The sequence below is a fragment of the Xenopus laevis genome, chromosome 2S (genome assembly GCF_017654675.1).
Source record: "Xenopus laevis strain J_2021 chromosome 2S, Xenopus_laevis_v10.1, whole genome shotgun sequence".
NCBI lineage: Eukaryota > Metazoa > Chordata > Amphibia > Anura > Pipidae > Xenopus > Xenopus laevis.
In genome coordinates, this window is record NC_054374.1 from 152,257,906 (window position 1) to 152,285,663 (window position 27,758).

General features: G+C 38.8%; 1 protein-coding gene across 1 annotated transcript in view; it reads right to left on the reverse strand.

Moving 5' to 3' along the window:
* Window positions 1-27,758, reverse strand: part of LOC108709988 (guanylate cyclase soluble subunit alpha-2) — a 116,492-nt gene that overhangs the window by 24,724 nt on the left and 64,010 nt on the right. The window contains exon 5 of the mRNA XM_018250320.2: window positions 22,010-22,495. Within this exon, the coding sequence (XP_018105809.1) occupies window positions 22,010-22,495 (486 nt within the window). The remainder of the gene's footprint in view (window positions 1-22,009; window positions 22,496-27,758) is intronic.

The window sequence follows — 27,758 nt, forward strand, 5'->3', positions numbered from 1 at the left end:
ATGAATATGTATATTATCTTAAATGAAGGGATATGCAGTGCCTAAAAAAAAAAGGTAAATGGCATCCTACATTTATTTGTCTAATTTATTTGTCTAATAGAAAAAATAGAGACCACCGGTTTTTAGGTATCCAACTAATCAACCCTCTGGTCAAATACCGCAACCCGAATACCGCAACTTTTTTGGATTTGACACCCGAATACAGCAACTTTTTCAGAAACCCAGCACAAATCAGGATATCTTCGGGACATCTGCCATTGACTTCTACGTGAATTCGGCAGGTCTGAGTTGGAGTACTTTTTTATTCAGACTTTTAACACCATCAGGGTTTAATAAATCAAGTTGTAGGCTTTTTTTCTATGAAAAAAATTGTGTTGTTCCCCTTTAAAAGTACAAATAGAAAAAAACTGACTTTAATAAATAGCCCCATTAATGGGGAAAATACCATTTTTTGGAGGGGAAAAAAACTTGTTTTTTTCAGAATTTATTAAAGTCCAATGGTGTTAAAAGTCAGATGAAAAAATACTCCAACTCAGACCTGGTGAGAAAAAAAAACGTAACTTTCATGGGATTTGATGAAAAAGTCGTTGCTTTCAGGTGCAAAATCTGAAAAAACGTACGTTTGGATTTTTTCACGATTTTATCATGACTTTTTCTGCACAAGAAAATTTGTGAAAATGTATTGATAAATGGGGGGGGAAGTCCATGCAGATTTGGTCAGAGTCGTTTCCAGAAAATAATAAGGACTTTTTGGATTTTGATGGTTTCTTCATGGTGTAGGTTATGCCAAGATGCTAACTCACAAGGAGATACTTTTTTTTTTAAATTCATTTAAATAATATTGCAGGGATCTGGTTTCATTTTGACATGTTGTCATTATAGGGATGTGAAAATTTAGACACCCTTACACATTACAGACAGGCACATCCCTAGTTATATGGACGCATAAGTGGGTCCTGATGGGGACCTTGTGCTTATGTAACCCCTTTAGTTCTCACAGTGTACACACTGTGCAGTAGTATAAAGGTCTTAGGAACCATGAGGTCTGGGTCCATTACTTTAGCCCAACCAAGCAGGCTGGAAGGGAATGGGTACATATTGACCCTAGGCGCATTGGCCCTAGTAATTAGATAGCATACTCTTTTATAGATCACTCTAGGGGGCAAATTCACTAAGATTCGAAGTTGCGCCAGGCGCAACTTCGCCACACTTCGCCAGGCGTAGTTTCGCCAGCGCTCCGCAAATTCACTAAAATCCGAAGTTGCGCTCAGGGGTAGCGTAAGGTTGCGAAGTTGCGCTAGCGTTGATTCGCTATGTAAAGCGTAGTTACGCTAGCGAAGGCTAATTTGCATACGGCGCCAAATTCAGATTTCAACGGAGGAATACGTATCAGCACTACAAATGCCAAGAAAACCTTCAAATCATCAAATAAAAATTTTATTTTGCCCTACACATGTGCCCACTGTAAAGGTAAGTTGCCATGAGTCAGGAAATGTAGGGGGGAAGGAGGGGAGCCCCAAAAAAATTTTCGATCTTTTTCAGCCTATCACCCATAATGTAGAAAACACGCCAGCGTTTTTTGGGACTTAGAAAAAATTTTGACTTTTTTTTAAATAATCCCTATCTACTCTATTGCGCTTCGCCAGGTCTGAGGTGGCGAAGGAAGTCTAGCGTAAAAGGTAGCGTTCAGCACACTGCACAAGTTAGTGAATTTGTGTAGTTACGTCGCTAGCGAAAATTTGCCTGGCGTAAGGGTGCGAAGTAACACTAGCGAAACTACGCCAGCGTTCGTTAGTGAATTTGCGCAGTAACGAAAATGCCAAATGCTAGCGAATTAACGCTAGTGTTCGGCGCTTCGGCGCTTAGTGAATTTGCCCCTAGGAGTGATAGAGAGGTTATTTAGTTGAGCAGCTCAAGGCTCCGCCGAGGATATTAGAGGGATTACTGACCCAGGGTATTACTGGCCCAGAGTAGGGATTAAAGTAGTGAGACTAGGGATGATAGGAATTCCCCTAGACTGCCACTGCAAGAGATCCTGAAAACTGGGCAATACCTCTCACAAGCTGCAACTCTCTCTGCTGTATATTCCCTGGCCTGCAGGGATTCAGCCTATACTGGTTCTGTGAGTATATGCTACCTTTATGCTGTCTGATTGTTCTAAACTCCATTGTGGATATGTGCTTTGTGCTATGTTAAATAAAGACAGTTCATTGTTTAATCGTTAAAGAACTATGGGCGCTCATCATTGTGCTATTGCACCTGGTTACAGTTGCACTACACGCTACCTCCACCCCGCTGCGAGGGCTTACCCCTGAGAGAGAGGGCCTCATATGTGGTATAACCACACACTGATAGTAGCTTAAAGGATAAGGAAACCCCCTGGGCGCAAAACCCCTACCCCCCTCCCCCGTGTTGCCCCCCCTCCCTCCTCCCCCCTGGCCTACCTGTCCCCTAACTTGTTACTCACCCCTCTGCGCAGGTCCTGTCCATGGAGTTATCTGCACAGTCGCCATCTTCTCCCACGCGCGTCTTCTTCCTGCTTTGACCGGCGTCTTCTGGCGCATGCGCAGTAGGAACAGTTACTGGTACGGATCTACTGCGCACGCACTGAATGTCACAAAGTTTTCCGATTTCACTTCGTGACATTCGGCGCATGCGCAGTAGATCCGTACCGGCGAAATGCTTCTACTGCGCATGCGCCGGTCAAAGCAGGAAGAAGACGGCTTGGAAGAAGATGGCGCCTGTGAACTCCGTAGACTGGACCTACGCAGAAGGGTAAATAACAAGTTAGGGGCATTTGCCCAGCGGGACAGGTAGGCCAGGGGGGAGGAGGGAGGGGAAGCAACACAGGGGAGGGGGGGGAGGGGGAGGGTTTTTGCGCCCACTGGGTTTCCTTCTCCTTTAAACTGACCACAGTAAAGTCAGTTTACTATAGCGTTACATCATCAATTTAAATTAAAAAAAAAACGAGAACATTTTGAAGAAGGTAAATAGTTTTTATAAACACTGTGTCTATTCAAGTTTTTCAAAAAAAATAAATATTTTTAACTTTATGCCATTAGTGTGTTTTCCAGTAAATGTTTTGTTACACAAATGGAAGCAACAGAATGCTGTGTACAAGCCAAACGAGTTGCTTTGGCTTTCAGAGAAGGAAATTTTAAGTTGTGCCAAAAGGATGGCCAGACGTATCTTCTTGTTTAGAGAAATGTAATATAAATATAAAGTGATCTTATATTTCTGTTTTGCCATTAATGCCGTGTGAAGATTTAAATATTTAGCTAGGAGCTGCACTGAATTAAGTCTAATGGGGGGAATGTTATGCGTTTTGTTAGCTCAAAAAATGCTTGCAAACACCTTTGGGAATGTTAGAGACCAAGATTTTCATTGTTAGTTCTTGAATCCTTTGCCTTCTTCTTCTTCCTCTGACTGTTTCCAGCTTTCAAATGGGGGTTACTCACCCCTTAATAAAAACAAATGCTCTGTAAGTTTGCAAATTAATTGTTGGTGCTAATTTTTATTACTCATCTTTCTATTCAGGCCCTCTCTTATTCACATTCCAGTCTATTATTCAAATCAGTGAATGATTGCTAGGGTAATTTAGACCCTAGCTACCAAAATTGCAAATTGGAGAGCTGCTAAATAAAAAAACTAAATAACAAAAACCACAAATAATAAAAAATGGTAATCAACTGCAAACTGTTTCATAATATCACTCTCCACATCACAACAAGAGGGTTATTTGGCTAATTGACTAATAAATACATTTTGTGACTTTTTGGAATTGTTGCTCGATATATTTAATTTATTGAGTTTGATGCCAAAAAACTTGAATTATTCAAGTTTTCGAGCAAAAAAAATGATTTTGTGAAAGGTTAAAGGGATACTGTCATGGGAAAATATTTTTTTTCAAAATGAATCAGTTAATAGTGCTGCTCCAGCAGAATTCTGCACTGAAATCCATTTCTCAAAAGAGCAAACAGATTTTTTTATATTCAATTTTGAAATCTGACATAGGGCGAGACATATTGTCAGTTTCCCAGCTGCCCCCATTCATGTAACTTGTGCTCTGATAAACTTTAGTCACTCTTTACTGTTGTACTGCAAGTTGGAGTAATATCACCCCCTCCCTTCCACCCCCCAGCAGCCTAACAAAAGAACAATAGGAAGGTAACCAGATAGCAGCTCCCTAACACAACATAACAGCTCCCTGGTAGATCTAAAAACAACACTCAATAGTAAAAGACAAGTCCCACTGAGACTGATTTAGTTACATTAAAGGACCAGTAACACATTTTAGAGAACCCAGTCCCAATCAATGCACTTACATAAGTAACATCAAATATGCAGCTGCATCCTGCTTTCTAGTAAGGAAACCGATACAAATGGAAACCGCAACTTTCTTGTGGAGTCCAATGGGGCCCGCCATCTTGCAGCACTAGAAAAGCCTCTTCTCTCTGCCTGCGCGCCGCTGTGAGCCTCTTCCTGTCCTTCGGGATCCAACTTCCTAGTTTGTGATGTCACTTCCGGAAGTGACATCACCTAGCAACCACTAGTTACCTGTTGCGCTGTCAGCATGCTCTTATCTGTTCTAACAAACTGTTCCCCTCCACTGCCTCTCATCAAGCCCCAGCCATTCCACGAGCCTCTGACATGTGCGCCTCTCTCTTCCCCAGCCCTTCCGTGTGTGTGTGTGTGTGTGTGTGTGCGCCTCCCTCCCAGCCCTCGCCGATCGTTGAAGCAGCCCTTCCACTTTGCCTGTCCTCCCCAGCCATTCCGTTTTGTGTGCCTCTCCCCCCAGCTCTTTCCTGTGTGTGTGTGCCTCCCTCCCAGCCCTCACCGATCGTTGAAGCAGCCCTTCCACTTTGCCTGTCATCCCCAGCCATTCCGTTTTGTGTGCCTCTCCCCCCAGCTCTTCCGTGTGTGTGTGCCTCCCTCTCAGCCCTCACCGATCGTTGAAGCAGCCCTTCCACTTTGCCTGACCTCCCCAGCCATTCCGTTTTGTGTGCCTCTCCCCCCAGCTCTTCCGTGTGTGTGCCTCCCTCTCAGCCCTCACCGATCGTTGAAGCAGCCCTTCCACTTTGCCTGTCATCCCCAGCCATTCCGTTTTGTGTGCCTCTCCCCCCAGCTCTTCCGTGTGTGTGTGCCTCCCTCTCAGCCCTCACCGATCGTTGAAGCAGCCCTTCCACTTTGCCTGACCTCCCCAGCCATTCCGTTTTGTGTGCCTCTCCCCCCAGCTCTTCCGTGTGTGTGTGCCTCCCTCCCAGCCCTGGCCGATCATTGAAGCAGCCCTTCCACTGTGCAGGTCCTCCCCAGCCATTCCGTTGTGTGCCTTTACTCCCCAGCTCTGTGCGCAGCGTCGCTCTATGGATCCTCTCTGGCTGCTCTGAAAATGAAGTGACTTCCTGGTTCCGGAAGTCACGTGAGGAGGAGAGCTGTCCGGGACGCGCTTATAGGTAGAAGCTGCAGCTGCTGGTCGCCGTTTCGCCGTTTTTCATTAGAGCATGGAGGGGATTTTTATAAGTGAATTCTTAGCTAAACCTAAGGTTAATATAAAAAGCAATAGGATATGGGTATTATTTGGAGGGTGTAGTTTTGATTTTTTTAATGAAAAAAAATGGTGTTACTGGTCCTTTAAGTAGGAGAAATAACAGCCTGCCAGAAAGTAGTTCCATCCTAAAGTGCAGGCACAAGTCACATAACTGGGGCAGCTGGGAAATTGACAATATGTCTAGCCCCATGTCAGATTTCAAAATTGAATATAAAAAAATCTGTTTGCTCTTTTGAGAAATGGATTCCAGTGCAGAAGTCTATTAACTGATGTGTTTTGGAAAAAACATGTTTTTCCATAACAGTATCCTTTTAACAACATCTTCAGATGTACTGTACTGTATTACTGTTTTAAGCACAGTTCCACAAGAAAATATAAGCCACTCTTAAGTTGGTGTGAAAAAGTTGCCTGAGAGTTTCCAGGGTCTCCATAATCACAGGGTTTACTATTAATACTACAGTTATTGAAAATTATCAATTACATATTGGAATTGGCTTTTTATTTCTTCTTATGCAGATCCTCTTTAAGGGAGAGTATAGATTACATGAGGGAAACGGGAGTAGGAAGGCTGAATGGTTATATTATAAATAACATAAAGAGTAATATGTACATAGATTAGCCATTTGGCAGATGTGGTCAGAACCATAATGTTAGAATAACTACACATGCACTAAAGCCACCATTTTTGTATTGGGCCAAATACCGAACCCACAAAATTCAGACGAGAAGCAAAAAGAGTCTAAATTGTGGGAAAAGTGCAGAAGTTAGGCCCAATCTAAACTGAATCCTACATATATAAAGAAAATGGACATGTTGCCAGAAATATTTGATTCATTTGAACAAACATTAGCGATATCACAATTCCAATTCGGGTTCCTCTGCTCCCCGCTCCAGGTGTCTGTGTGTGAACTATAGATGCAGGCAAAAATCTAAATAAATAAAAAAATTTGGCCGGAAAATCCAAAGAATTTGTATGATTCAAATTTTTGTACAATTTACATGATTGTTTCCCCAAGTTTTTTCACACACAGGAAGTTATCGGGAAAATGTATTGATAAATAAATGGAAATAACCTGTGCCGATTTGATCAGAGTAGATTTCAGAAAATAATGAGAAGTTTTTGGATTTTGATAAATAACCCCTATGAATTATATACACATTATATATTCTGTTCTGCGTAGTGTGACACGATTTCACCGGGAGCCATAACAACATAAGATAATCAATTTAACAAATCCTTTCTGTTCCCTTGTTAAAACAGACTAAAATAGAATAAAATGCAATTATGACTCACTTTTGTTTGAAAAGAAATGTTTTAATTGCATATGCATTTCAAGATAAATGAGTGCAGGCTGGACTACATTTTGGATTAAGTTATTTGTTCTGAACTGTTGGGTTGTGTTTATGATAAACAGTTGTAGGGGGGTAGGGAGCACTGGGGAAGAAAGTTTAGCCCTTGAGATGCCAAACTAGGGTACAGCACGGGCCGCTCCTCAGACTTACAATTGGGGCAGGAGAGCTTCACTAAGCAGTATTGTGCTACACATTACGGGGCCGATTCACTAACTTCGAGTGAAGGATTCGAAGTAAAAAAACTTTGAATTTCGAAGTGGTTTTTGGGCTACTTCGACCATCAAATGGGCTACTACGACCTTCGACTACGACTTTGAATCGAACTATTCGAACTAAAAATCGTTCGACCATTCGATAGTCGAAGTACTGTCTCTTTAAGAAAAAACTTCGACCCCCTAGTTCGCCATCTAAAAGCTACCGAACTCAATGTTAGCCTATGGGGAAGGTCCCCATAGGCTTGGCTAACTTTTTTTGATCGAAGGATCTTTGCTCCAGAAACCCTATTGATTGCTGGAGCATTTGGAGTGCTCACCACCTTGCCTGGCTCTCCTTTAGTTCTGACCTATCCATGTACCCAAGCTGGTTAGTACTAGCTACTTGATTCAGAGAGAATTCCCCTGATCTATAGTATTTTCTACAATCAGATATCTGGCATAAAATTACTGAGCTTTTTGTTTTTAACTACTAACATAAACAATTTCCTAAATGCACCAAGTAGAAGTGAACCCTCTCATAGCTTAGGAAGGCACTCTATTACCCCCGGAAAGAAGTCCTTTATCCAACACAGTGAATAGGGAAACCTGGATGTTCAAATAGAGGTTCTCATGCACCCATTTTCCATGCCCTGTTGGCTAATGGTATAAAGTCAAAGATTTACGACACTACAACTCTCCTTTAGCCTTCCTCTAGTAAAGATTTCATGCAATTATCCATTATAACACCACAGCCTCTGGCGTGAGAGAATAGAGATTACTAATATCAAAGGGTTCAGAACTAACAAATTCTATAATAAACTTGAATTAGACTGGCAGTAAAAGTATCATACAAAATGAAGGAGGGGCCATTGAGGTAATAGTCCAAACCAACCCAAACAATGGTGTGCAGACAATACATTTTTTCATAGTTTCCCCATTTTCAGAAAACTGTATTTCACATAATAAAGATTTCGGGCCTTATTTATCAAAATTAGAGTATTTAAAATAAAGTCAGACCAAACTAGAATCCAAGATTGGACCTTATTTATTATTAAAAAAGCAAAAAATGTTCAGATCAGCCAAAAACGATATAACATCCAAATTGTGCGATTTTTCGGATTTTTTTCCCAAATCACTCAATTTTCAAATAGTCAGATTTTCAGGCTAATTCCAGCACAGATCACAGAAACTTCCAAATAGGATAGGGACCTTTCCTATCGACTTATATACAACCTCGGTAGGTCTGAGATGGAGTATTTTCGAAGTCTGACTTTTCCATCCCTGGGGTATAATAAATCTCCAAAAATTCAAGGTTTTTTTTCCACTAAGAATTTGGATTTTATAGTTAAAAAAATTGAATTTTTTGAGTTTTTTGTATTTGGACTTTAATAAATAACCCCCTTCTTAGGATATTGAGATCTTTTTGATCACTTAAATTAAATCAGAAAAAAAGAGAGCAAAAGCAGAGACCAGATATTTAAACCACTTTCAATAGAACTTGCTGTCATAACAGCTCTGAAAATGTCATCAAAAATTCAACAAGATGACTACAACATTTGGAGATCATGTACATGTCATAGTTCAGTGTTCAATTTAGCAAAAGCTAATGACTCAGTCATCTCCTGAAGACAAACTTGAATTCCATTGTAAAGAAGATGTCAAGAAAATGGAAACTGATTTTCCTGATCCTCAGTCTGTTAGAAATGACAAAACTTTTTACTGTAAGGTAATGGGGTGTGCTTTAAAAGGTGATTCTGCGACAACAGTATATTGGAAACCACAAGGAAGTATGTTACCAACCATATTCATTTTGCTGTTATAAAAATATTATAACTTTTGGACTCAAGCGAAAGCCAAAAATATTAGATGAAAGTAAAGGACCAACAAGGAAAAAAGGGCAACAAGATCTAAATCTATTTAAAGGGCTGCATATTGTAACAGAAAGGAGAAGCTGAGTAGCTGTGCCAAAAATGTTATCCATCTTCTCTGGGTCTCTGGGTTGGAGAATTCAAAAAGAAAATTCAGCAAAGCTCTATCCTCATGAGTAAGAAGGTAGCTAAACTGAGACGAGTTAATAGCAGAAAACAAAACAAACAGATCATGATAAACATTGACATTAATAATCAGGCAGCTGTTTTCTACATTTACCCAACTGCCAATTAGGAGTTTTGAATGGGGGTTGGCATACTGGAATATCCTGACTGGTTTACTTCTCAAACAAATCTGATAGCATTAATGTTCACAGGTACATCAGATTCAGACTGACAGATTTGTGTCAGATTCATCAAACCACTGCCATGGGATCAACTTTGTTCTGAGGAACCTTCTCTTTGATTGCTTGCTGAAAAGGCATCCAACTACAACATGTTATGGAAAATATTCCAAAATATTACAACTCTCCCTGTAAAAATGAAACCCTTTTATTACCTTTTTTCTAATCTCAAGAAGGATTTACTGGAGTGACAGCATGGGATCCTCAAAGCAACTCTCAAAAGATCTGAAAACAAAGATTGTTCAGTATCATGGTTTAGGGGAAGGCTACAAAAAGCTATCTCAGAGGTTTAAACTGTCAGTTTCAACTGTAAGGAATGTAATCAGGAAATGGAAGACCACGGCACAGTTGCTGTAAAACCCAGGTCTGGCAGGCCAAGAAAAATACAGGAGTGGCATATGCTGAGGATTGTGAGAAATGTTACAGGCAACCCAAAGATCACCTCCAAAGACCTGCAAGAACATCTTGCTGCAGATTGTGTATCTGTACATCGTTCTACAATCCAGCACAATTTGCACAAAGAACATCTTTATGACAGGGTGAGAAAGAAGCACTTTCTGTACTCACGCCACAAACAGTCGCTTGTTGTATGCAAAAGCTCATTTAGACAAGCCACATTCATTTTGGAGACAATTTAGTAATTTTGTCATCACAAAAAGAGCTTTGCATAGCAGAAGAAGACCACATTCCAAGAAAACTACCTACTGTCAAATTTGGTGGAGGTTCCATCATGCTGTGTGGATATGTGGCTAGTTCAGGGACTGGGGCCCAATATAAACAAATCCTTCCAGATAATGTTGAAGCATCAGTCACAAAGTTACGCAGGGGTTGGATATTCCAACAAGACAATGGCCCTAAACACACTTCGAGATCTACAAAGGCATTTATGCAGAGGGAGAGGTACAATATTCTGGAATGGCCATCACAGTCCCGACTTGAATATCATTGAAAATCAATGGGATGATTTGAAGCAGACTGTCCATGCTCAGCAGCCATCAAATTTAACTGAACTGGAGAGATTTCGTATGGACAAATGGTCAAAAGTACCACCATCCAGACACTCATCAAAGGCTATAGGAGGCGTCTAGAGGCTGTTTGCATTTGCAAAAGGAGGCTCAACTAAGTATTGATTTAATATATCTGTTGGGGTGCCCAAATTTATGCACTTGTCTAATTTTGTTATGATGCATAGTGCACATTTTCTGTTAATCCAATAAACTTTATGTCACTGCTGAAATACTACTGTTTCCATAAGGCATGTTATATATTAAGGGGGTTATTTACTAAACCCCCGAATGCAAAAATCACAAAAAATTGGGGATTTCTTTATATAAAATCTGACTTTTAAAAAAAATCACAAATTTTTCGGAATTTATTAAACCCTGAGGATGGAAAAGTCCGAAATTGAAAATCTCAGACCTGTCGAGGTTGCTTCTAAGTCAATGGGAGAAGTCCCAATGATTTTTTGATGTGCCCTGGGTTTTTGGCAATACCCGGAGTTTTTGGGTGAAAAATCCAAAAAAATTGCGAAAATCGGATGAGAAATCCAAAAAAATTGCGAGAATCCGATTTTTCAAGATTTTTTTTGGAAAGCGTGTTAATTAATAAGACCCAAAAAACCTGTGTTAATTTGGTCTGAGTTTTTTTCAGAAAATACTGAGATAAATTCGGACTTTGATAAATAACCCCCTAAAAGGAAGTTGCTACTTTGAAAGCTCAGCCAATGATAAACAAAACTTAAAGAATTAAGAAGGGTTCACAAACTTTTTTATATGACTGTTTATATACAGTATATATATACATATACATATTTCATATTTCAAATGGTCCTCCACATCGGTGTGTTTCAGTTCTCCACTCGATTCTCCTTCAAGGAGAACCGAAATGCATCAATATGGGGGGCATCCAAATGAGTGCCCACTCTCTGATCTAATTTATAAAGATGGGAGCTTGATCCAAATTTGTAGATACCGTACGTGTCTTCCACTTATTTTCATGATCGTAGATGTGTTATGCAGATGTCATTGTCCCTAACATGCACCTCTTTATACTATTAAGACTGATCGCCTGGTTAAAGTTCCCCTGAGGAAGTCATTTTTTAAAAACAAACAAAAACATTGGGATTCTGTACGTTGACCATTGTGGAAGATGAACAGGCTGCAGTCTTCATCATTGTAGTGCAATACTTCTATTTGAATGAACTGTTTGTTCTATTTTAGACTATGGGAATGTGCCTCTCTTATTTTTCTTGTCAGTACTTTTAGGAAACCAAAAAAAAACCCCCAAATATTTTGTTACTTCACTAGACAGTATCATTGCTATTATCTGCTTGATTTATTTCTCGAGATCTATACTTTGTGGCACTCTAGTGGTAGGAAATTGCACAAAAACAATTAGTCATAATTATACTCAAAAAGTAATCTACATGGAGCTTTCAGTAATGGGGATACTGTGCTTTGTTTTTGATTATTGTGCAGATTAAACAAGCATAAGTATAAAGGCATGGCAGCCAATGCAATGCTCCACTATAAATTGGAAAAAAATAATAATTTTAAGGGAAATATTGGATTTATCTGGCAAAGTCCTTTCTTTAAAGACCTATGTGCTTCTGCTATAAAATTCAGCAATTTCCCTGAGAGCCTAATTAGGAATGAATCGTTTTCAGCTGACCTCAGGGCATTGCATACAACGTAATGATTTTGAATGTTGGAAGCTCTGGAGAATTCGAGGAAAAATGTATCTCAGGCTACTTTAAACTGTTTTTATTTATTACAGACTAAAATAGAAGGAAGAGTGGAAATAAACTGGGGCTTTAGAGACAAAGTAAAACAGTGATCGTTATACTCATTAATTGTGAGCAAGAAGTCTACTGAGATATCATCCACAATGCATTTAGTTATGAGGGACAAAACCCTGAAACTATATTTTTCTCTGTTCCAGAGCATTTATTATGAAGCCAACACTGATGTTCATTACCAGAAGGCCCTTTGATCCAACCTTTTTTATCCCCTTCCCCCGAGGAATGATCATTGTTGGGTATTGGAAAGCTTTATCCTTTTCCACAGATGGGAAAAAAAAGCCCAAGAAGACACATGGGGCAGATTCACTAACCTGCGAAAAGTTGTCAGCGGCCGCTTCGCGCCTATCGCCACACTTCACCAGGTGAAAATTCACTCCGACAACGCTAATTCACTACATGAGTTTTGTCGATGGCACCGAACTCTGGCGACTTTTTGCTAACATTACTTCGCCAATACAAACAATTCAAAGTGAAGATGCCCACCCATTTCTGCCTAGCACACATTTGCTAGAGGTCTTGCGCTCAGGTTAATTTGCATATGGCGGGAAATTTAAAGTTGAACGGACGTCTTTATGTTACATGTTGCAGCAAATACATTACATTTCCATTGTTAATCACACATGTCCAGGGAACCTTAATAAAGACATTACAGTTGTTATAATGCCCTACACATGAGCCCACTGTATAATTAATGTTCCATAAGTTAGAAAATGTATGGGGGAAACCGGTTACCCAAAAAAATGTTTTAAAAACTTTTGAACTTTGATGCTTTTTCCACTAAAGAATATGATATAAGAAACAGAAGATTGAGGAAGAACTATGCACTCCAGTGCACTTCGCCTGGTCTGACAAGTCTTTTTCAGGGTGACTAATCTCCCCAAACTGCCTCCCCTACCTTCCCGTCTGCTAAAATGTAAATCACTGGCAGGATGGCACTCGGAGCAATTCATTTTCCGAAGTCGCCCGAAGTTGCCTGACTAGGAAACTTCGGGCAACTTCCGAAAAAGAAGTGATTTACATTTTAGCCGGTGGAAAGGCAGGGGAGGCAGGTCGGCGAGATTAGTCACCCCAAAGAAGAGGAGATTTGTCGTCGGGCGACTAATCTTCCCGAATCTGCCTGTCTGCCTGTGTACAATAACATTTTTGTGTAGGTGTGTGAGTCCTGAAGGCTAATAATATGTTCTTAGATGTTATGGGGGTTAGCTTTATATATATATATACAGTATAGATAGATATATAAAGTGCATGACTTGTCAGTGGTAGGCAGTGTCACATTCAGCCAGTCGGCAGGATTAATTGAAATTCAACAAACTCAGAAGCACGCCAGGGTTTGCAGATTTTAGTAAACTCAGTAGAATAGCTCTTTGAAGTATCTTTCCAAAGGGTAAGCAGCAAAGGCACAACTAAAGGTTTGTATTTATTACTGGGTCACTGGTGGCTTGCCTTGGAGCTTCAAGAGGTAATTAATATAAAATACATTTCAAAAAAGCATTACAGTACCCCGCGGATAATATTATGAAAAGGAAATGTTTTGGAAGCACTTAAAAGACATGATAAAATGTACATTGGAGCCAAAGGAGAAACAGAATCTCATCAAGGGAAAAAAGCAGCTTCATCTTATTTTGGTGAGTCTATTACAGCCTTAATTAGCCCAACTGCATGCAAAACCTTTACGTTATTAGTTAATTGCAAACCATGTCGGCATTCCACAGTCCTACTACATTAATTCTGCACAATATACTGTATCTATTATTTATCAGAATAGGGGATGCAACTATTATTCTGAAGCATGTTTTTGAAGATTATGGGAATGCACCATTGATTTTGTACCACCGTTTAGTGACTTGTTGATGTGTAGACAGAATAATTTTACCAATTTAACAATATAGCCTTTTCTATTTAAATGTAATTATGCAGAATAAGCAATCCCTTCATATCTAACTGTGTATATAAAGTGAAAGTAAGTGGAAAATGAACCTTGCTGCACTGAAAGACGGGGCCTTATTTACCAAAATCAAAATTTAAAATAAAAAAAAGTCAGATCAAACTAGAATCCACGATTGGACCTTATTTATCATTAAAAAAGCACAATTTTTTCAGATCTTGTAAAAATTCGATAAAATCAAGCGAAAATCCAAATCGTAGTTTTTTTTTTGATTTTTGCCCGAAAAGCCCAAAATAGTCGGATTTTTGGCCTAATTTCAACTCAGACCACAGAAACTTCCAAATAGGATAGGTGTAATGTTTTGTTAGCCGAGGATAAGTAGAGTATAACAGTGCTTTTATTAAAAGCCCAAAATAGTTGGATTTTTGGCCTAATTCCAACTCAGACCACAGAAACTTCCAAATAGGATAGGTGTTATGTTTTGGTAGCCGAGGATAAGTAGAGTATAACAGTGCTTTATTAGCAGGTTCATGCAGCCATTACACAACAGTAAGCAACTCTAACACACAAGCTGTATAGAAAGTATGCACAGTATAAGTCTTGAGCATAGTGACATCTACAGGCCATTTGTATAAACACCACAATAGGGACCTTTCCCATTTACTTAAATACAACCTTGGCAGGTCTGAAATAGAGTATTTTTGGATTCTGACTTCCTCTGGGTATAATAAATCTCGAAAAATTCAAGGTTTTTTTTCCACAAAAAATTAGGATTTTGGATTCAGTTTTTTTCTAAATAACCCCTATAATTGAGGGCAGAGTTCTGCACAGGTCTATTTAGCAGACCCATGTCTCACCTGAAGGACTCTACTGCAAGAGCATATACTTATATATTGCTGCACTAGTTTAGTATCTAAGCCATATGCTATTCTTAATCACTGCAAGTTTATAAATCCCTTAGTATTCAATTGTAAATTTAAAAACATTACATTTGAAAAAGAATGGACAAATCCATATTTGGTATCATCTCATTGTCTCGGCTTATGTCAATAAAATAAAGCCCTTGATCTAATCTGAATACCCCATACATGAAAGCATTTGAGCATTGAAAAATAGTATATCATCAAAAAAATCTGATTAAAAGTATTGAGAGATTTCTCCAGCTGAGAAATCTATGGTGATAGCCCAGAGAACACATATCCATTTCAAGATACAGTACAATGCAAATTTGAAGATAATTTTAAGATAACTCAATGCCTTATTAAGCAGCTGGATGTAAATCCTTTCAACGAAAGAATGCTTTCAAGAAACAATATCTATAATACAGGTTATGAGACTCCATCTGGCCAAGATAAAAATGGACCAACAAAGCAGAGCTAAAATGAACAATGTAAGTTGTCGCCTGTGTAACTGACATTGTAGAAGAAGCTTCTGTGTCTCTTTGAAAGGGTTGCAAGGGCCACATTTGTCTGGATTTCCCTTTTTAATGTTCCAAGCACTATATTAAAGTGTGGCAGGAAGTGGTCATTACACCTCTTGGCCAATAACTGGGATAGTTGAACGGAAGCTAGATACATGGGCTTTTGCCTAGCAACTAGGGAAAAGGAGGAAGGGTAGGGATTTAAAGCCATAGGGGCATATTAACCCTATGGGTCTCTACACTCATAATACTCGAGATTTGTACAAACGATGCACAGTGCAATTCTGTGTTAGTCATTGAAAAAATGCAGAAAATGTAAAATTTTGTGATACCTTTCATTGGCTAACTGAATAAGTAAAAATTGCAAGCTTTCAGAGCACGCAGGCCCCTTTGTCAGACCTGACGAAGGAGGCTGGGTGCTCTGAAAGCTTGCAATTTTTACTTATTCAGTTAGCCAATAAAAGGTATCACCAAATTTGACATTTTCTGGAGTAAATAGGTTAATAAACGTTCACTAAACAGGGAGACAGAAACCTTAACACAGTCAGCCTAACCTTAGGGGTAGATTTATCAAGGGTTGAAGTGAAAATTCGAATTTCGAATTTAAAAATTTAAAAATTTTAATTTTCGAGTGTATTTTAGTGTAATTCGACTAGAGAATAGTTAAAATTTGATTCGAGTTTTTAAAAAAAAATGAATTTCGAAATTCATCATGTACTGGCCCTTTAAGAATTCAAATTCGACTATTCGCCACCTTAAACCAGCCGAATTGTTGTTTTAGCCTAAGAGGGACTCCACTCGCGTGGAATCAATTTGCAGTTGTTTGGAGATATCCTGAAAATCTAATCTTTTTTGGTGAAAAAACTCGGCTCGAATTTGAATTCAATTTGAATTTGATTCGAGTTTGTGGGTTGCTCCCATTCACCCGAAATTGGAAAATTAGATTTTTCTAATTAGAATTTTTCTAAAATTCTGATTGGATTAAGAATGACCCAATAAAATCTGTGCAGGTCCTATTGACTTCTATAGCACCTCCACAACTTTTACTTGGCAAAAGTTTGGTATTAAAGGTTTTTGTGTTTTTTTCAGTTAATAAACTTCTAATTTTCAGAAGAGTTTTTTAGAAATATATGAAACCTCAAATTTTTCACAATTCAATTGTTAGTAAATGGCCCCATAGAGGCCTATTTACTAATTATCGACATCGAGCGCTGGGAGAAAAAATGTGACAAAACTTACCAAAATATTTTTCATCAACACTTGATTTATCAAGGGTCGAATTTCTAGTTTATGGGAGTTTCTAAAAACTCCCATAAACTCGAAATGCGAAAAAGGAAAGACCGATAGAAATGGAAAATTTTGAATTTTTTAACTTTGGGTGAATAGGGTCAACCTGCAAACTTGAATTAAATTCAAATCAAATTAGAGTCCACTAAATAACGCTAAATTGATTGTAGGAGGTCCCCCATAGGCTAAAACATGAATTCAGCAGGTTTTAGATGGCGAATAGTCGAATTTGAATTCTTAAAGGGACAGTACATGATAAATTTAAAAATTCGAATTTCCATTTTTTCCATCAAATTTGGACTATTCCCTAGTCGAATTACTCTAAAATAAACTTGAAATTCAAATTCAAAATTCTAATTTTGAATTTGATCCTTGATAAATTTGCCCCTAGCTTATTTAAGAAAAATATAGACTAAAAATAGACTAAATATTATCATCCATGTTTTTTTTGCATAAATGTTTAATGAGTTTAGAAAATAAATAAATAAGAAAGTTGTTAGAGATTGTAACCATTGACTTCTATTGAACGTTGTCAACTTTAATTTGCCAAGCTTTTTTGGCGACTTTTTTTGTCTTTTTTTTTTTTCAGCAAAAAACTTGACTTTTGATAAAAAAGCCAAGCCAAAGCTTGCCAAGTTTTAGTTGTTGTTTTTTTATGTGAGTTTTTATCAAGTTTTAGATCCAAAAAAAAAATTAATTCTAAACAATTTAAGATCACCTTTTTTTGCCATGGTTTTCGCCAAATGCAACCTTGTATTTTAATAAATTTGTGGAGTGGAGGAAAAACTCTTCTAGAGACTAAAGCTGTAATGTAATTGTACAGAAGACAGGATGAGTAACATGATGAGCAAAATCTAGCAAATATCGAAGTAGAAACAATGGAATTGCCCCAATGTTTGCTAAGATATTTAATGGCCCAGTACATACCAGTAAACCCCCGATTCTCTAAAGAATCGTTAATGAATGAATGGTAACAACAGTGAGGCAGCAAAATGCGATGGGTGCTGATTCACTCTGCATCCCCAGGCAGCAACTGGCGACGCTAATTTGTGGGGATGTAGAGTGAATCTGTGCCTATTGCTTGTTATTACCTATCTGCTATTAGAATTCTTAAATTTTGAGTTTATTGGTAGTAAAGTGTTACTGAAAAATTTCTTTATAAACAACATTTTTTGTGAAAATGTTCTCCTGTCCTTGAATGAGTTCTCCCTGGTGAGCTGTACTTAAAATCTTGACTTTAACATCAGATGAACGCTGCACTCTTGAAAATGCAACATAAAGTTGACCATGACCAAACACAGGCTCAGATAGGTAAATGCCGACTTTATCCAATGTTTGTCCTTGTGATTTGTTGATTGTCATGGCAAATGCAGCCTTAATGGGGAATTGTCGTCGTTTAAGTTTAAAAGGTAATTCCTGGTCAGAACTGGTAAGGTCAATTCTGGGAATCAAAACAGTATCACCGCTATGGGATCCTGTAAGCACTTCTGCCTTGATAACATTTTGTCTCATGCTCTTCACAACCAACCGTGTACCGTTACATAAACCTTGCTTAGTGTTAAGGTTTCTTAACAGCATGACTATTGTTCCTACTTTGAGTATAAGATTGTGTTGTGGTAATCCAGCAGGGTTGATAGTGTTTAAATATTCTAATGGGAAATTAAGTTTCTCACTTTCGTCTTCAGAATCAATACAGTCAGTACTCAGAAAGACACAGCTTTGTCCAGGAAGTAATGCAATCACTTGGTTGTTTATCATGTCAACATCAATATTTTTTGGAGATAATATAGCCCGTTTTGCTAAAAATGGCCACCCATGCAGGTACGCAACCGGTTCCCCTCCTAGAGTGACGCTAGCGCCGCCATTAGACAAACTTGCAAAGGAGTAGCAAGATGGCCGACGCTTATACAGACTTTAGTGGGCGGATGACAAACTCGCAGAGGAGTAGCAAGATGGCCGACGCTTATACAGACTTTAGTGGGCGGATTTGGCAGTGGGCGGATGACAAAGTCGCAGAGGAGTAGCAAGATGGCCGACGCTTATACAGACTTTCGTGCAGGTACGCAACCGGTTCCCCTAGTGTGACGGTGAGCGCATCTGCCTCCCTAGATCCTAACCTTCCAGCGGTCGCCGCCTGAGTGAGCAGGAAAGAAGAGGCGGCGGGAGGCAGAAGGAGACGGTGAGCGCATCTGCCTCCCTAGATCCTAACCTTCCAGCGCATCTGCCTCCCCGATCCTAACCTGTTCTGATCCTAACCTTCCAGCACATCTGCTAATCGAAGGCCGCATCTATGTCTTTCGGCTGAAGTTGCGCGCGCATCTCATAGATCCTAACCGAAGTTGCGTGCGCATCTGCCTCCCCTCCACTCGGGACATAGATAGGCCTTCGATTAGTATATAGGATGTGTTTAAGATACATGTTGATTGAGATTAATGAAATCTATCAAATTCATAGAAGTGTCTTTTGTCTAGAACATTTTTTAACAGGATTAGAAATTGTTAAATGTTTCTGTACATTTTCAAGCAGTACAACAAAAAATTACTGCAACAACTGAGGTTAGATTTCAAGCTGAAAATCCTTGGCTCAGCTCACTGTAATTATCACCTCTCCAGGGACATTGCTACCACTTGTATCTTCTGTATCTCCATGTCATCTTGTAGTTTACAGGTCCCAAAGAAAAGGGAATAGCAGGGAAAAATACAGCAGAAACTGAAGATTTTTTGTGGCCAAGGATTTCAAAAGCTGCTGTGAATTTTTAATGAAATGTTATTATTTCATGTAGCAGAAGCCTCCAAAGCTTTGAAACATCATTTAGATGGAGATCATTAAAGGGTTTTAGATAACACAATCATTTTACAAAACCTATGTTGGATGGACTTATGAGCTATTGATAATTTCAGGTGTACATATGGATTATTTATAAAACTAGATATATATAACATAACTATAGACGAGCAAATCTATCCCGTATGGCTTTGCCAAAAAATCAATGGAATCGCTGAAAATTTAGCAAACTGTCCCATCGACAGTTTTTTCATTGTGTTTTTTCTTGAGCCAAGACATTGGTTTCAATGGCTTTTGTTTCACTCATATCTGGATATAACAAAAATAGTTTTGCACTAAACGACAGTTACATATAGGGGCCGATTCATCAAGGGTCGAATATCGAGGGTTAATTAACCCTCGATATTCGACTAGGAATTGAAATCCTTCGACTTCGAATATCGAAGTCGAAGGATTTAGCGCAAATTCTGCGATCGAAGGATTATTCCTTCGATCAAACGATTAAATCCTTCGAATCGAACGATTCGAAGGATTTAAATCCAACGATTGAAGGAATATCCTTCGATCAAAAAAACTTAGGCAAGCCTATGGGGACCTTCCCCATAGGCTAACATTGACTTCGGTAGCTTTTATCTGCCGAACTAGGGGGTCGAAGTTTTTTTTAAAGAGACAGTACTTCGACTATCGAATGGTTGAATAGTCGAACGATTTTTAGTTCGAATAGTTCGATTCGAAGTCGTAGTCGAAGGTCGAACTAGCCCATTCGATGGTCGAAGTAGCCCAAAAAACACTTCGAAATTCGAAGTTTTTTTACTTCGAATCCTTCACTCGAGCTTGATGAATCGGCCCCATAAAGTCAAATCCTGATTTAACATTCCTACATTTCATGCCATAGTCAAACATTGATTTTATGCCCCCCTTGGTATGGAAAATGGAAATAGAAAAAAGAAAACAATGACAAAACATTCAATTAAATCTGGCAAAGAAAAGGAATCTGTAAACTGGCATCTACAGTATTTACCCCAAAATCTGATTTAAAATTTTATAATATGTCAGGGCACTGCAAGGTCTTGTGGGAAACATGAGTGTATAAAGTTGTGGGGGATTATTTACTAAAATCTGAATTTATCTAATCTTTTAAATTAAAAAAGACCAACTAGAATCCACGATTTGACCTTATTTATTATTTAAAAAACTTGATTTAATCGGTTCAGGTAAAAACTCGAAAAAGCGAGCGAAAACCCAAATCATACGATTTTTCGGGGGTTTTCCCCAAATTGTTCTATTTTTTTGGGCTTTTTCCCGAAAAGCCTGAATTTTTAAAATTTTTGCTCTGAAAAGCCAGAATTTTTTTGGATTTTTGCCCCGAAAAGGTCATATTTTCAAGCTAATTTCATCGCAGACAACAGAAACTTCCAAATAGGATAGGGACCTCTGCCATAGACTTATACTCAACCTCAGCATGTCTGAGATGCTGGATTTTTGGATTCAGACTTTTTCCATCCTTCGGGGTACGATAAATCTTGAAAAATGTGAGTTTTTTTTCCATAAGAAATTCAGATTTTATAGTAAAAAAATTTGAATTCTTCAAGTTTTTGGCATTCAGACTTTAATAAATAATCCCTTTAATCTGCAATCCGTTTACGACCTTAATCTGCAATCCATTTTGTCAAAAATCACGTCTACCATAAGAGCAGTGACATTACACCACTTGACAGTATGAACAAGAACAAAAACTACTGAGCAGCACACGCTGCAAAAGAAAAACATATACATACTGTAGGAGAGTTTAAGGGTGCAGAGCTTGGATATACTGTGTATTTGCCTGCAAAGCTGACTGTTTTACCATGTACATAGTGGACTAATAACTTTGTGGCTTTACATAGCAATGAACATAGCAATGAAAAAACTTTTCAGCAGCCCAAAACTGTTGCAAGGCAGAGTGCCTTGTACAAATAAATAATTATATAACTTTAAAGATATAACATTTAAAGATATAACATTTATAACATCGCATTTCCTGCACATCAGCCATGATTATCCTGTACATTAGACCCATTTTAGCAATGCTTTGTGATGTAATCAGTTACAATTGGTGCTTAAGGTATAATGTCATGGGAACATTTTTTTTTTCAAAATGAATCAGTTAACAGTGCTACTCCAGCAGAATTCTGCACTGAAATCCATTTCTCAAAAGAGCAAACAGATTTTTTTATATTTAATCTAATATGATGCTAGACATATTGTCAATTTCCCAGCTGCCCCAAGTCATGTGACTTGTGCTCTGATAAACTTCTACTGGTCTCTTCACTGCAATTAACACCAACAGTTAAGGCAAAACTTTTTAATAGTAAGGTTGATGGCATATGAAGAGACAAATCTCCTTGTGTGCCATTACACTTAAGTTTTAAGTTTTACTTCTCCTCTTATATTTTCTGTCAGCTGTTACAGGAACAAAAGTCTTACCTTATATATATCCAGGAATCCACACTGATAGTCAAATCGAGTATATAGTTCATTTAACATGCTGATGACTTGCATTGGAGTGCACTGGGCACAAACAGCAGTGAAGCCAACAATGTCGGAAAAGAGCATGGTGACATCATCAAACATTCTGGCCTGAACAGACTTCCCTTCCCATAACTGCTGGGCCACATTTCCAGGGAATATAGAACAAAGAAGATCCACTGTCTTCTTCTTTTCTTCTTCTAGGGCCTGGTGTGTCTTTTCTAAGGTGGCTTTCAGTTTATCCATTCGTTTCTTAAGACCATCTTGAGCTTTAGCTTGCTCGCCAACTAGTATAACATCCCGGGTGGCATCATGTATAGGGATATCAGAAAGATGCAAGCCTCTCCCCATCAGTTCATCTAGTTTATCGACTCGGGGGGATCCCAAAAACAGTATACAACTGGACTCAGGAACATGAATCATTTGTCCTTTAACTTCCATCACCTGTAAGACAATATCAGAAATAATGAATGAGATGATGGACAGTTACGTTATCCATTTAAAGTAGAACTTGCTCATTCAATTATTAGGAAGGCAACCTATGTACTCAAGAGAATCGTAAACCAAAGCAGAGGGTGGTTGTGTCTAGTAAATTAACAAGTACTGTAGGGTCCTTGGCTTCTACCCACCAGTCAATAGTAGAAATACACTGGCACACACGGCAATTCAAACAGGGAAATCCCTTGTGTCTTTATTTGCAGAGAAGCAACGTTTCGGGGTAGTACCCCTTTGGATGCTTGACAAAGGGGTACTACCCCGAAACGTTGCTTCTCTGCAAATAAAGACACAAGGGATTTCCCTGTTTGAATTGCCGTGTGTGCCAGTGTATTTCTACTATTGACCTTGGGGAGGGTGCCGATCCCTCCAGCATTGAGCACCTGGCTATCCTGACTGAAGGCCTGGGTGTGCGAGCCGACATCTCCAACTTCTTCTACCCACCAGTGCCACTGAGGAGTGGAAAGAGCACCAAGGAGCAGAAGTTTTCCATCAAAGTTTGTTGGTTTATTAACTACCCTTAGGCATCATTTGATGTTCTTACTATTCCAATTGAATATACATTCACTGGTACAAATTTACAAATTACACTGTTCTTTAGCTACTGTATTTATCAAGAGAAAAAGCTGTTTACCTTATACTTTTCTAAATCTAGAGCAGTACTGAGATTAGAAGTCAGTGCCTTCCCGCAATACCAGGGAATCCGTTATTTATCCTGCAACTGAACTGAACAAAAAGTCTTCTCCACACAGTACAGTAACTAAATGGTGGATGGTCAAAGGAATATTGTTCTAGTCTTCTTCAACAGTACCCAATGCAACAGCAGATGGGTTATTTATTGTAGTCTGAATGCCAAAACCTCAAAAAATATGAGGTTTTTTTTACTATAAAATCAAAATTTTTCAAGATTTATTATACCCCAAGGATAGAAAAAGTCTGAATCCGAAAAAATGGCATCTCAGACCTACCGAGGTTGTATATAAGTCAATGGGAGAGGTGCCTGTCCTATTTGGAAGTTTCTGTGGTCTGTGCTGGGATTAACCTGAAAGTCTAACTATTTCTGACTTCTCAGGCAAAAATACAAAAAATGTATGCTTTTCGGGGAAAAAACTCTGAAAAAATTGTACTATTTGGAATTTCAATCAGTTTTTTCGCGTTTGTCTCCGATTCAATTTAATCATGCTTTTTTTAAATAAAAAATAAGGCTCATTTTCATCCTAGCCAATGGGAAGGCAGAGAAGGCAGTTCGGGAAAATAAATCGCACTGAAGAAGAGGAGATTTGTCGCCAGGCGACTAATCTCCCCTAATCTGCCAGTGTCTCTGCCCTAAAGCTACAGTTTATTTTTTATTGCTCTTTCTACTCAGACCCTCTCCAATTCATATTCCATTCTTTATTCAAATCAAGGTTACTAAGGTTATTTGGACCCTAGAAACCCGATTGCTGAAATTGCAAACTGTTGAGCTGCTGAATTAAAAGATAAATAACTCAAATACCACAAATAATAAAAAACGAAAACCAATTGCAAATTGTCTCAGAATATCACAAGTGATGGGTGAATTTGCGCCGTTTCGATTCGCCGAAAAATTCCATTGTTTGACGCCGGCGTCAGTTTTTTGGGCGAAAATGCGCCGGCGTCCTTTTTTTTGCCGCAAATTCGCCACAAATTTGCACCTGGCAAATAAATTCGCCCATCAATAAATGTCACGCTCTATATCATACTAAAAGATAAATCAAAGGTGAAAACCCCTTGTAAAGGAACAGTTCAGTGTGAAAATAAAAACTGGGCAAATAGATAGGCTGTGTAAAATAAAAAATGTTTCTAATATAGTTATTTAGCCAAAAATGTATCTATTTACCCAGTTTGTTTTTTACACTAAACAATTCCTTTAAGAGCAGAATGCATACTGTAAGTATAATAAAAGTCTTCACTAAAGAATTTCATTAGAGACTTAGGGGACTATTTATTAAACCTCAAATTTTTCTGGTTGAGTTTTAAAAGAGGAAAAACTCCAATCTTTAGCGGGAAAAAAAACTTGTTAAAGTCACAGAGAAGTCAATGGGAGATGGTCCCTTTAACCTTTTGAACATATTTTTTACCTTAAGGTTTCTCAATAGTTTTGGGCTGTTTGCTCTGGTTATCGTTAGATAATCCGCTAAATTCGAGTTTTCGGAGTGTCGATTCCAAAAAGTTCCATGATTCGAATTACCACTCGCTTTTGTCACAACTTTTTGTTGCACTGATTTTTTCGCGACGTTTTGTTGTTAAATTCAGGGGAGTCAGGTTTAGAAGTTTGCTCAATTTAACAATAACATGAGAAAATTCATTTTAGTAAAAATATCCCCCTTAGAGTTACCAAAGCTCAGGGGTAAATCTAGCTCTGCTGCATATCGCGGTGAATTTGCGCGATAAAAGTCGACGCGTCCAAAAAAAACTAAGCCGGAGTCAAAAATGGCCGTCGGCATCAAAAACGAGACACTGGCGCTGTTTCGCAAACTTTTCGCCGTTTTGCAGATTTCGCAGGAAATTGCAAATTTTTCGGCGAAGCGAAATGGCTCAAATTCGCCCATCACTAGGACTGAGTAACCAGCTATTGTTTGTCCACTGCCTCTCTTTTCACCTCCCATATCTCTCCTAGTTCGTTATAGTTCCAAATTATATCCAAAACGGTTTAACAAGACATAGTGGCTAAGGGAGTGTGTTATGATACAACTGGTTGTGTTGGCAACTGAAGTTGTCAAATTCCCTTAGTCATTAGCAGGAACAAACCACTAATCTGTTCAGCAGAGATTTATGGATGTTTTAGGTTCAAGCCACCCTTGGAGATTCAACTTTTGGTCAAGGACCCCGTTAGTTTATAAGGGCTCTTACAGACGAGCGTTTTTAGCTGCGCTCCCCTGCGTTCCGGTGTCATACGCTCAGCCACAGGGGATCGCAGGATTAGATGCACTGAATTCTTTTCAATGGGGCTGTACTCACACAGACGCATGTAAGAGCCGAACGCAGGTTCGGGACGCAGCATGTTGCATTTTTCCTGTATTCGGCGCTTACATGCGTCTGTGTGAGTACAGCCCCATTGAAAAGAATTCAGTGCGTCTAATCCTGCGATCCGCTGCGGCTAAACGCATGAAACCGGAACACAGGGGAGCACAGGTAAAAACGCTCATCTGTAAGAGCCCTAACAAGGTTACAGATATACTGTAGGAAAACAATAGTTTTTCAGCCATATTTCCAAAAATATGAAGGACAGCAACAAGTTTTTACTCCAAATCTCATTGTATCTGACCTTCAAGTTCATTTTTCAAATATATCCAGGAGAGCAAATACGCATTTTCACCTTTTATATCTTCATTACTGAGCCTCCCCTGCCACTGCACCTGCCTCTCTGCCCTCTCCACACCTAAGGAGGGCCATTCCCACAGAGTGAGAACCACTGAGATACAAGTATTGGATCTGTTATCCTGAAACCCGTCATCCAGAAATTACGGGATGGCTGTCTCCCATAGACTTTTTTATAATCGAATAATTCTAGTTTTTAAAAGTGATTTCCTTTTTCTCTGTAATAATAAAACAGTAGCTTGTACTTGATCTCAACTAAGATATAATTAATCCTTATTGGGGGCAAAGTCAGCCCTTTTAATGTTTAAATGATTTTTTAGTAGATTTAAGTTAGAGAGAAAGATCCCTTATCCGGAAAACCCCGGGTCCCGAGCATTCTGGGTCCCATACTGTACCATAAATATTTGCCAGCATAGTGACTTCTTACTAAGTCCAATTCTGCAGGAAAATGTAAATGTTTTTTCAATTTTGTTCCTCCAAGCAAGATTCCAGAAAATGTTTTCAGTCCCTTTAAAATGGGCCAAATGGATTAATTCTGTCCTTAGTCTATGTTTAGCTGACTTTCTTTTAATTGAATACAAGCTGAAACCATTCCAGATTGATGTTTGTATTCGGCAGGAAAAAAAAAAAGCTGTTTGCTCGTCCTGAAGGCAAATATTTACTTTAATATTTAAGAAAGGTCACATTCAGAAAGCTGACATTTGAACAGCTTTTTTCCCGGACTATACTGGCAATTATGATAACGATGTGCTGCCTCACCTGTGTTTAATAATAACGTACAGCTCAGTGATTCTCTATGTGCACCATCACCTGTCTATTCTGCATAATGATGTAACAAAATACTGCAGTGTTAGCAGCTTTAATAAACATGGAGGGGTACTCAGTGGAATATTGTACAAAATATTTTGAAATATCTATATACTTCATCCTATTTATAAAAATACATCTATGGCAGGAGCAAAACATTTCATCATCTTACATAAGGCTTTTTATACCAAGAACCAGAATAGACCCCCAATATCACACTTTTTTTCTCATTGATGCAATATTGAGCAAGGTCCTGTTACATTCATTATTGCTAGACTGGATTTGAACTGGGCAAAGGGCACTGAAACAATCCCCTTCATTGCTTGCCTTACTTAGAGACATCGAATTGTCTTTGCTCAAAATTACCATTTAGTGATGGGCGAATTTGTCCCATTTCGCTTCGCTGAAAAATGGTGAAACATTTGTGAAATGCATTGAAGTCAATGGGCTTCAAAATTACCTTGACGCGATGCCCGCGACAATTTTATACGCGCGCCTATTTTGTCCAAATGCATGAAAGTCAATGGGCGTCCGTATAATTTTGAGGCGCGACAATATTTATGTGCACGACGCGGCCCCAAATCTTTTTGACGTGTCTAATTTTCTCAACAGTTTTGCGGATTCAAGTGTGAAAAAGGATCCTTGTAGGTCCGAAACATTTCGTGTTAATAAATATTTTGCAGTAAAATCTGCTGAATTGTGTGCTCCATCCTATCCCTCTTTTTAAATGGTGTAACCTGTAGCTACCAATCGGAAATTACCTCTGGTTGGTCATCTGCAATAAGACTGATGAAAGCAAAATTCTCTCTGTCCTGGATCCAATTATAGGCTAGAAATTTTGGTGAACAATCTAGGGTCCCCACCCATTCTGGAGTTCCATTTATAGGCTGGAAATGTTGGGGAACAATCTAGGGTCCCCACCCACCCCTAGGGTCCCCACCCACCCGGGTCCCCACCCACCCTGCAATGACTACAAAGCTCACTTAATCAGTTACTCTGGACCTGACAACCTTTGTGCAATTTCGTGTATAATGAATGTGTCTCACTTTTTATAACCTAGTCACAG